Source organism: Archocentrus centrarchus, unplaced genomic scaffold (assembly GCF_007364275.1).
Source record: "Archocentrus centrarchus isolate MPI-CPG fArcCen1 unplaced genomic scaffold, fArcCen1 scaffold_24_ctg1, whole genome shotgun sequence".
Lineage (NCBI taxonomy): Eukaryota > Metazoa > Chordata > Actinopteri > Cichliformes > Cichlidae > Archocentrus > Archocentrus centrarchus.
In genome coordinates this window covers 4,357,830-4,369,241 of record NW_022060254.1, presented here as the reverse complement: position 1 = coordinate 4,369,241, position 11,412 = coordinate 4,357,830, and the positions used below count along the sequence as shown (strand labels likewise).

General features: G+C 42.4%; 1 protein-coding gene across 1 annotated transcript; it reads left to right on the top strand.

Moving 5' to 3' along the window:
* Positions 1-1,355: 1,355 nt before the first annotated feature.
* Positions 1,356-3,743, top strand: LOC115775790 (zinc finger protein 665-like; the record flags this gene model as incomplete). Its single annotated transcript, XM_030723324.1, has 2 exons — positions 1,356-2,123; positions 3,282-3,743. Coding segments are annotated over 2 exons (1,230 nt in total), but the record flags the coding sequence as incomplete, so codon positions are not given.
* Positions 3,744-11,412: the final 7,669 nt, after the last annotated feature.

Sequence of the window (11,412 nt, the reverse complement as noted above, 5' to 3'; positions counted from 1 at the left end):
TAGTCAGCTGTTCAGACCTTCTGTCTTTGTTTCAAACTAGTTTCCCACCTACAGTTTCTAGATGCCCACCCTAACATAGCCGGCCAGAACTGGCCGTATCCCACAAAAGTGTATAAATGCAAATCCAGCCTTAAAGGGCTCATTTCCCCAAACAGTGCAGTGTGGTAGCTTCTAATAAAGATCTGTTCTCCTGCAGCTGATTATCAGGAGGAGGAGAGTCTGACGGAGCAGCAGAGGAACATTTTCAGCCTCTACAGAGGAAACAATGAGTTCAACACAACAGGTGAGAAAAATATCAGTGTTACACTATTATTGAAACTGTGTGACTTCATCAGCTGCTGTTGGTTTGTTTTATTATGGTCCCAATTAGCACTGAAGTTACAACAAGACAAAATAAAAAGGTCACATTTTAACAGGACACTGAAACAAAGACATTAATAATCAAGATTCAGATCAAACCCACAATTTATCATACAATACATCATTTTCATTGAGCAGTATTTGATCTGTAATGTATTTGGAAATGCTGTACCAGTAGCTGTTGACGTTGCTGTTGTGGTGATCCCCAGAGTCTCTCATCCCGTGGTTCAACACACTCCAACTCCACTGTGTTGGACTGCAGCTGGTGGCAGTAGTCCTTGTTCTGCTCTGAAGATCTGCTTCAAGCTTTAGGGTCACTCTAAGCAGAAGCTGCAGAAGGTGGAGAGCTGCTTCATGTGCTGCTACACCAAACTCACAGAGGCTGCAGAGCAGAACAGCAACTACCATCACAAACTGCAGTTCAACACTGTGGAGTTTGTCTGTCAGTGTGATCAGAAACTCAGTGAGAGAGAGCTCATATTTGCTTTGTTATTTATTAGAAAATATATGCATACAGTACTTGAAAAAGTGTGTGTTTGCTGTCCTTTTATAGCATTCATGTCGCCTGCAGTAGTCCTGTGAGGAATCTTGGATTCATCTTTGACCAGGATGTGTCTGTTAGCTCACAGATAAAACAAGTTTCCAGGATGGCTTTCATCCATTTGCAGTGTTGTCCCATCCTTTGGCATTTTGAAGCTGGACTGTTATGATTCTTTATAACAAGGATGTCCAATTAATGCTTTGAATTCATTTTACATAAATTTAAGTTTCCTCTTTTTTTCACCAGTAGGTGGAGGTAATAGACCTAGTAGATCTTTGGAGGCTCCAAAAAAATTCTAATATTAATGGAGTTTGAAGTTTGTTCCACGACTGCATTTCACTCACTGCCTCTGTTTGTATCTCTGTCACTGCAGGACCAACATGGAGCGAGAAGTCAGCACTCTCAGGAGGCTGACAAACCTCACAGAAGGAAGGGAGGAAAAAAATACACCTGTGATCAGTGTGGGAAGGATTTTACTAGTAAGGGTTCATTAAAAAATCATCAAGTCATCCACACTGGAGAGAAGCACTTCAGCTGTGACTTGTGTGGAAAGTCTTTTACCCTGGCTGGAAACTTAAAAATGCACCAACTTATCCACACTGGAGAGAAGCCGTTCAGCTGTGACTTGTGTGGAAAGTCTTTTACCCAGGCTGGAAACTTAAAAATGCACCAACTTATCCACACTGGAGAGAAGCCGTTCAGCTGTGACTTGTGTGGAAAGTCTTTTACCCTGGCTGGACACTTAAAAACGCACCAACTCATCCACAGTGGAGAGAAGCCGTTCAGCTGTGACTTGTGTGGAAAGTCTTTTGCCCTGGCTGGAAATTTAAAAGGACACCAACTCATCCACAGTGGAGAGAAGCCGTACAGATGTGATCAGTGTGGCAGAGCTTTTAATCGCAGTAGCCACTTAATGAGTCATCAAGTTACCCACTCTGGAATTAAGGCATACAGCTGTGACTATTGTGGAAAAACTTTCAGTCAGCTAGGGTACAGAAATGCACACCTACGCATTCACACTGGACATGATGTGTACAGCTGTGATCAGTGTGGGAAAAAGTGTGGAACAGATGCACAGTTACAACGCCACATGTTTACCCACACTGAGGAGAGACCTCATAAATGTGACCTGTGTGATAAGACTTTTAAAACTCCACAGCACCTGAGATCACACCAACAGATCCACAGCAGAAAGAGACTCTACAAGTGCAGTTACTGTGAGGTATGTGTTTTTATTTTGATCTTGTAACTTTAGCCTGACTGTTGGGAACAACTGTTCACTTATGATTTTTGCTTCTTTGATCATAAGAAACTAAATTATTACTTTTTGTAGTGACAAACATTTATATCACTGTATTATTTATGATACACCAGTTTCCTGGTATATCATGGTATTATTATTTCTGCATATATGGGTCTTTATGTTGGTTTACAGTGGCTCCTTCTTCAGTCAGGTGTATATAGAATAAGAATAATTTTATTGTCATAAAAAATAAATTATAAAATACAACCATAGAACAAATTATCAAAACATTTCTGTTTAATTCTTTGCTTTGAAGCCCAAATTCTTCTCTCTGCAGGTAAAAACACCTGTAAGCTTTGTTAGCACAGAGTAAACAGAGCCAAACTACAAACAGTTTAAATATTTGTCACAGGGAGTCGGTCCTTAACAGGCTGCCTGCTCTGCTGTTTGCTTGTGATGCCACTTTTTGTCGTATATTTGGCTCATTTACGTTAATGTTTCCACCGGAGAGCTGGAAGTGGGCCTTTAAAAGAATCTCCTCTTCCTCCCATGTCCTCTCTTTGTTCCACCGTTCTCCAGCTCACAGAGTCAAAGTGTGACTTGATTGAAGGCTGCAGGAGAAAGTCTGTATGAAATGAGCCGTATGAAAAATGAACAGACACAGCTGTGTCCAAAATCACTCACTGCTCACTTATAGTGAGTCCCACAGTGTGTTGTGGTCTATGAACGCAGTCTGGATAGTATGATGGTGGTATATAGTATTTCATTAGCAGTATTGCAGTATTACTGTGGTATTCTGGTACTATATAAAGATTATAGTGTTAGACTGATATTCTTGCACATTTACAGTGGTGGTAATGTAGTACTACAATTTTATTGTAGTATTACATTAGTATTATAGTGTGACATTATTATTGTGCCACTACAACATTAAGGTTATTACAGTTTTAAATGAGTATTATTGTAGTATTTTGGTGGTAGTATTGTAGTTGTTGTATCCCAGTAAGCTGAGTGTTGTAATGTAAAGAGTAAAATGTAATTGGACGTTGGCAGAGATGCTCTTTATTCCAGGCGACGTACAGGATAAAAATGTTGAAGGAATTCCCTGACTTACACTGTCTTTGTGTCTTTGTTTAGAAGCAGAGCCACACAGATGGATCCAGTTCTCAACCCTGTCATCGCTGTGGTGGTGGGAAAGCGTTTCGCTGTGACCTTTGTGGGAAAACTTTCAGTCATCAAGTGAGCCTAAAAATACATCAGCGTAGACACACTGGACACAAACTGAAGTACTGCAAAGAATGTGGGAGAAGCTTCACCACAACAGGTGCAATAAAACGTCATGAACTCATCCACAGTGGGGTTAAAAAGCACCTCTGTGACCAGTGTGGGTCATCCTTCATCACTGCAGGTGTCCTTAAAGCGCATAAACGAGTCCACACAGGAGAGAAACCATACAAGTGTAGACACTGTGACAAAAGCTTCTCATGTTCAGGTAATCGTACCTTTCATGAAAGTACACACACTGAACACACTGAAGGGAACTACAGCTGTGACCAGTGTGACAAGAGCTTCAGGAATCTCACTTCATACTCCCAACACAAACGATCCCACGCTGCAAAGAAACTGTTTCACTGTTACCAATGTGCAAAAACATTCCCTTCATTATCTGCTCTGTGCAAACATCAGCGTGATCATGCAGGCCTGAAATCATTCCCATCATTGGATCATAATGAATCTGCAGAAACACACAAAGATCCTCTTCTGGTCAATCTTAAAAACCTTGAGATCCGGCTCCACAGAATTCCGATGGAATCTCCTGTAAAGATCTGATGAGGGAGCTGTGAAAGAAAATGTTACCATAGTTACATTTTTTCTAGAAATTAGTAGCTTGAAGTTATTTTTACCTTCAACTGTATCTAGTTTTAGTATTTGTATTATAAAGTTATCTTACATGTTAGTTTGTACTGATTCTGTTTTATCTTCATGTTGTTGCTGTTTTATTGTTTGTGTTGTAAATCTTACAAAGGTTAAATAAAAATATTTAAAAATGTTAAAGAAACAGTTTAATAATGAATCATTTGAGCCATGATGTCACTTCCAATCCAAATTTATTTATAAAGCACATTTAAAACAAGGTTGACCAAAGTGATGGACGTGAAAAAAGGATAACACAATAAAATAAATATAACACACACACAACAATAAATAAGAAATCACAAAAATGTAAAAAGAAATCTAGTTTTAGGAACACTGAGGAGGAGCAGGTCACTTGATCTCAGTGACCCTCAGGGGTCATAAGGTGTTAGTTCAGCCAGATATGATGGAGCCAACCCATTAAGAGATTTTATAAACATACAATAAAATCTTAAAATGAATCCTAAAACACAGGAAGCCAGTGAAGGGAGCCCAGAACAGAGGAGAGATGTTCTGTTTTACAAGTTCTGGTAAGAAGGCTGTATTTCAGAGTAAAGACTGAAGTGCCAAATGGAAACATGTTTGCAGTCAGATGAACTGTTTTCAGTGGCCTCAGGTTTATCAGAGGAGGAGACTTGGCTGCTCTCCACTCACACTGAACAGGCTTCATGCAGCTTATTAAAAACTCTGACATTAACATGAAGAAAAATAAGGCCTTAAAATGTTTCATGTTTCCAGATATTTGCTGGTTATTTCAATTATATTGAAATAATTTGTTAAAGTTGTGGTTTTAATGCTGGTTTTGGTTTTACTTGCTCAGAGTTGTTCCTTTATTATCAGCTTCTCTTTAATCAGCACTGACTGCCACTTTATTAGGTCCTCAGAGATTTTGGTCCATATTGACAGCATCACACAGTTGCTGCAGATTTGTTGGCTGCATATCCATGATGAGACTCTCCCGTTCCTCCACATCCCAAAGGTGCTCTGTTGGATTGAGATCTGGTGACTGTGGAGGCCATTTGACTGCAGTGAACTCAGAGTCAGGTTCAGTAAAGCAGTTTGAGATGATCTGAGCTTTGTGACATGGTGTGTTATCCTGCTGGAAGCAGCATCAGAAGATGGTATGCTGTGGTCATAAAGGGATGGACATGGTCACCAACAACACTCAGGTAGTAAAATGGACTCCCCCTATATCTCTGACAGAATTTCCTGGTCTCCCTTGGCCCTGCCTGTGCCATCCCATTGATAAATATTTTGGAAACAGCCCTGGGAAAAAGCTCTCATTGATCAGTCCAAAGGAGCATCCACACAGAGGAACTAGGAGTCATCATCAAAGTGTCAATCAATGAACAGATGATGGATCAATAACTGATAGATAGATAGATAGTGTTTTATTTGTCACATGCACAGTTATACACAGTACAATGCACAGTGAAATGTATTTTGTACCTGCAACCATATATACACACACATATAAATAAGAAGAAGAATAAAAATTTAAAAAAAGTAATTCACACTATACACTATACTTTATATACTATACACTATACACACTTTTATAAATTATAATATTTACATTGTGCAATAATGGTCCAGTTAGGGCTCAGAGTTGAGCAGACGGATGGCTTGTGGGTAAAAACTCTTCTTCAACCTTTCAGTCTTAGCCCTCAGGCAGTGGTAACGCCGGCCTGATGGGAGCAGGAAGAAGAGAGAGTGTCCGGGGTGGCTGGGCTGTTTTAGGATCTTCATGGCCCTCAGCCTGCACTGCTTGGTGTAAATGTCCTGCAGGTTGGGGAGGGTGGTTCTGATGGTCCGTTCAGCTGAACGAACCACCCTTTTTAGGGCCATGAAGTCCTGCTTGGTGCAGTTTCCCATCCCATAACTGCAGCTGGATTGTGTTTGTTCTCTCCATCAGATTCCTGTCGACTCACAATCGACACAAACACAGTACACACAAACCTACAACTGTGTGACAACAACAGGAAAGTTACATATGTGGAGGAGGTTCAGTCATATCCTGATCATCCAGAGAGATTTGATGGTTTTTATCAGCTGCTGTGTAGAAATGGTCTGACTGGTTGCTGTTACTGGGAGGTCGAGTGGAGAGGAGACGTTTCTATATCAGTGAGTTACAGAAGAATCAGAAGGAAAGGAGGCAGTGAAGACTGTTTGTTTGGAGGGAAAAAAAAACTGTGGATAAACCTGCAGTTTTTGAAGGAGACCAGCGTGTGAGACAAGCTGCTGCTGCTCTGCTTTCACTGCTCTCAGATCAGCTGGAAGTTGGAACAACTGCAGAGACCTCAAACAGTCAGAGTGGCCTCATCTCTGTTCACTCCAATGGAGCTTTGTTTTTAAAATATCAGCTAAATATAATATAGAAATAATTGTGTGTGTGAGCTCAGGAGGATTCAGCCTGAAGACTCTGCAGTGAGACAGCACCCTGACCCTGAGACTCTCCCTGACAGCTTCAAGCTGCTGATTTTTAATAAAGCCAACATTACGCTTCCCAGTGCTCCGATCTTTGTAAGGAAAAGCAAAGGTCAAAGGTGGAGCTTGAATAGGATTCATTTCCATATTTGCTGCTGTTCGAATCCATAGCTGAGATTGTTGTTTGTAAATGAAGCCAAACATTTGTCTCCTCCTGGTGTCGGTGGGATAACTGCTGACTGCTGACTCCTGAGGGAACATTTAGCATCTTTAGTGAGTTTAGTGGAAATGTGCCTCACAAAGATGACATGCTGCTAATGAGAATTCAAATGCAGCTCTGATAGAAACACTCTCACTTTGTCTAATGTGAGAAACAGCTTCAAGTTCCTGAAGAAGAAATGATGATGTGGGAAATAATCAGCTGCAGTTTGTTCCATCGGCTCATTGCAGAGATGCTGCAGACGCAGAGACTCTGTCACAGCCCGTCAAACGGTCGTGACCTTTGACCCATCGATTTGTGTTCCAGGACACACATTTGGTCTCCATGATTGTTGTGAGCAGCAGATCCTCAGTCAGATCAGACAGTATTTAATGTCAGATGGAGGAAGCAGAGCTCTCAGCCTGAGACTGCATGAACATGAGAACAAACAGCCTGCAGTGCAGGAAGGCAGATGGAGGAAAGGCAGTGGATGAGGTGCGGTCCCACTACTGAAACTCACATCAGTGATCTCTGATTCAAACATGTCGTCTGCTGACGTTCAGTCATTCAAACAACTTGGTTAAGGTCGGCATTAAAGCTGCCGGCTCAGGTTTAGAAAGAAGATCACGGTTTGGATTCAAACACAACGCTCAGCCTTTGTTTGCTTGGTTGCCATGGTCACGCCTTCTTCCTGTTGAAGTGCATCACTTATAAATTTGTGCTCGCTGACATGAACAAAGTGCGACAGGTTGTGTCCATGAACACAAACAGAGACTGCTTTGACACTTTGACTGTTTGACTGTGTGGCGTCAGACTGGGCTGTGTGTCAGATACACTCCTCTTCATCTGTGTGACACTCTGACAGACACACAATCCAACATGACCTTTGATGTGTGTGAGTGTCACTCTAAGGTGAGTGTGTCCCTTCATGGCTCTGCCTTTAGCAGCAGTGCATTAATGATGCAGCTGCTTCACTTTAGATCCTGTTGCTGCTTTTTAGAGCCAAACTGCTCGGACACGCTTCAGGAAAAACAGCTCAGAGAGAAGAAATGTCCAAAGAATTTTTGTGCATTTCAACAACCAAACTTGTGGCTGTGACTCAAACAAAGTTGTGTTGCTAAAAGGTGAACAAAGACTCGTGTACATTTGCACCTTTGTTAGACAGATGAGCAGAGTCAGGGATCACGGGGCCCTTATCTACTCCACTAACAGGCCCACTCATGATGGACGACAGCAAAATGTCTCAGTGTGACCACAAAGCCTTCAAATCACTTTGCTTTACAAACACAACATTTACACACATTCACATCCACTCAGTCACAATAATCTTGGTGTTAATAATTACACTGCTACTACTACTATTTAAGGAGCACATTCAGATCATAGCAGGAGGATTAGATTTAAAAACTAAACGTCAGCAAATGTAGAAATACAGCACTGTGCAAAAGTCCTGAGCCACCCTTCATTCCTCTCCAATGCAAGTGTTGGAGTATGAATGTGTGTGAATGTTAGACAATAGAAGCACTTAGCTTAGTTATATATGGAAGTGCTTGTATGAATGGGTGTGAATGGGTAAATGTAAACATGTTACTTTGAGTGCTCAGATGGAAAAGAGTCTATAAGAACTATTTAGAAAGGAAAGTTTGAAGCTGATCTTAAAAATAGAGAGGGTGTCTGTCTCCTGAATCCAAACTGCTTCCACAGAGGAGGGGCCTGAAAGCTGAAGCTCCGCCTCCCAGTCAGGAAACTGAAACACGTGTTTGTTTTGTTGCTCCTACAATTCTGTGAGCTGTGCTCTTCAACAACATTTGCTGCTCCAACAACTGAGCACACATTTAGCTTGTGTGATGTTTGCAGAGTAAGAATGGAGAAATGGAAGAGATGGAGCTCAACACTGAACTATTTCATAGCTTTCAGACTGTTTGCTCAGGTGTCCCACAGCACTTACAGGCTGCTAATATCTGAATATTTCTGCAGGACTTTGTGTAACATACAGGTGTGAGACTGGAGCTGCAGACACAGGATGAAAGACAGCAGCCAGAAGCAGCACCTGTCACTGTTGTCTAATCAGTGTGTGAGTCTTTAAGTCCTCCTCCAGCTTAAAGACAACATCCAGGTGAGGTGGATCAGTGGATACACCTGTCAGCGCTTTATCCTGGCTGCACCCTGGGTGGTTCTCCGCTCCATCAGAGTTGTGTCCAACATTTGAACGAGATCAGAGCTGCAGCAGCAGCATGAAGGCAGGGTGCAGTCTAAACTCTGCTTTATGAATATGAACATACGCTCTGACATCAATCATCAGCCCGCTTTATGAAGACAAACTTACAGGAAGTTCAGAAGAAGAAGAACTTTATTGATCCCAAAGGGAAGTTCATGTGTCTGAAGCTCAGCTGCTGTTTGTATGAGCAGTGAAAAGCCTGACGGCTGTGGGTACCAATGATTTCCTGGATCTCTGCGTTTCACAGCAGAGAGAGAGAGGGGAGGCTTCCAGCACTGATGCTGAAGCGGCTGATCATAATAAGCTCTGCTCACAAACATTGATGTCTCAGAAAGAAGCCGAGCTGCTCACATTTGTCATTAAAGTTGGATTTCAGAGAAGTGTGAGTTTCACATTGTGTCTCTGATCCCAGAGTTTGATGAGACTGTTTCCTTCCTCTGCCCTGTGACAGCTGGGAGAAAGTCTCATGATCATTGGAGCTCAGCAGACTTCAGTCAGATCTGAGCTAAACAGTGGATACAGGCTGAAACTGGATCCCAGCTTCATCTGTGCATCCTCACAGACAGCTGCTGTTTAAAAACAGCTGCACACACACATCACTGCTCCATGTGCTTTTTGGAGACACTTCCAGATCAGAGTGACGCAGCCCAGTCTCATAATGAGCTCACTAAAATGTGTCTGTATGAGATCTCTATGAGAGAAGAGAGAAGAGCAAAGATGATGTCCAAGGAAACAGGAAGAAAGAACTAAACTAAAGCTTTGGAAACAAGATCTGGGCTGCAGGTGCTCGTCAAAATAGAAACCAGAGCACAGCTGTTTGTAGGAACACACCCTAGCATGCAGTAATATGACACAGCTCCAAACAGCACACATTTCAGAGCTTTTCCTCAGTGTTTGGATCGTGGCAGTGAACACACATGTTGCTTTAAAGCCACATGCAGTGTGTGAGCGTGACTGGCAGCCTGTGCACTGAGACCATGAATGCAGCTGCTTCTCTGAAGCAGCTTCTTCTTCTTCTCTGCATCAAAGTGGCAGAAAGAGCCCAGGCTGCTGTGATCTACCAAAAGGAGGAGGAAGAACATGTGAGGGGAAATCACTCAGATATATCCAGGAATTCAATGCAGCGTCTCAGGGAGCTCAGTCTGTCACAGCTGCTGAGATCAGCTCACTACAGGAACACTCACAGTGTCAGGGAGCTCCTGTCTGGGAACCAGTGCTTTTTATGTCTCTGACCATTTCACTTCCATCATCCATTTAACTCAGGCAGGTCAAAGGTCAGCTTGGTGCAGGCTGCTGAGTTTAGGAGAACGAGCATTTGTTCCTCTGCTGTCATTGGCTCAGTGATGTGCTTCTCTCTGTGGCTGGGCTGTATCTGGGCTTATGTCGTACCTATCCCCTGTCAGGCTCAGTGAGGTTCTCAGGGGAACCCGCCGTGTTTAGGTGGCCGTGAACGTGGGTGGGAGAACGTCTGTGGCTGTGCAGGCTGCAGCTTTGTTGCTGCTCTCTTTACCCCACTGCTTTAGAGGGTGGAAATACCCCCACTAGTTAGCTTTGGCTGCTTAGGTAATGGGACATTGGGGTGTCACCCATTAAACTTTAAACTCCACTTTAATGACGAGATATAAAAACAATCATCGAGGACATATGAGCTTCATAAGGTCGGCCATCTTTATATTTGATATTCATTTCTATGTGAAGAAGCTGAATCAGACTCTTCAATGGTCGAGCTCTCAGTGATCTAAGCAGCTGTTCCACATCTGTTCTGATTGTTGTATCTTCGTGTTTCTGCATGGACACCAAATGTGTGTCCTGCAAGAAAAACAGCCTTTCAGTTCACGCCCTCAAACATTTCTTCCTCCACTTCTTCTGAATGTGCTCTGCTGTGTGTGCTGCTGTGAAGACAACAACTACAGAGGAGGATCTTTGTGTTTGCAGCGTGCAGCTTAAATGTGCTGTGTAAGGGGGAAGAACAGCCACAGTGATGGACAGCAAACAATCCTCAAGTGTAACATTAAACATGGATTTAAAGGCCATGTTTATATGTTATATGTTTATATGTTATGTTAATGCGGATAAGCGGAAGAAAATGGATGGATGGATGGATGGATGTTATGTTAATAGAACATAAAGCCACAGCTCTGCTGTGTCAGCAGGGCTGTACTGTGCAGCCTTTGATTGATCTGTAAGGATCACTTCTGTAATATGAGCACAAACAGATGCTCTGATATCATTACAATATACACAGCAAGGATGATGACACTAAATTTACTGAACAGCTGGAAGAACATGAAAATATCTCCATCATTTCATAGAGCCAGCAGAGTCATTAGAATCACAGTGAGCTAACGGACCATCTGAAACAAACTGCACTGGATGCTGCAGCTGAGGAGAAAAGAAAACTGCTTTGATCAAACTGGAGATTTGAACTCAGAGCTTCACCTGTGAGGATTTTCATATATGACCTTTGACATGCACAGCAGGAACAGCCATTTCTACCTGCAGAGCTTCAT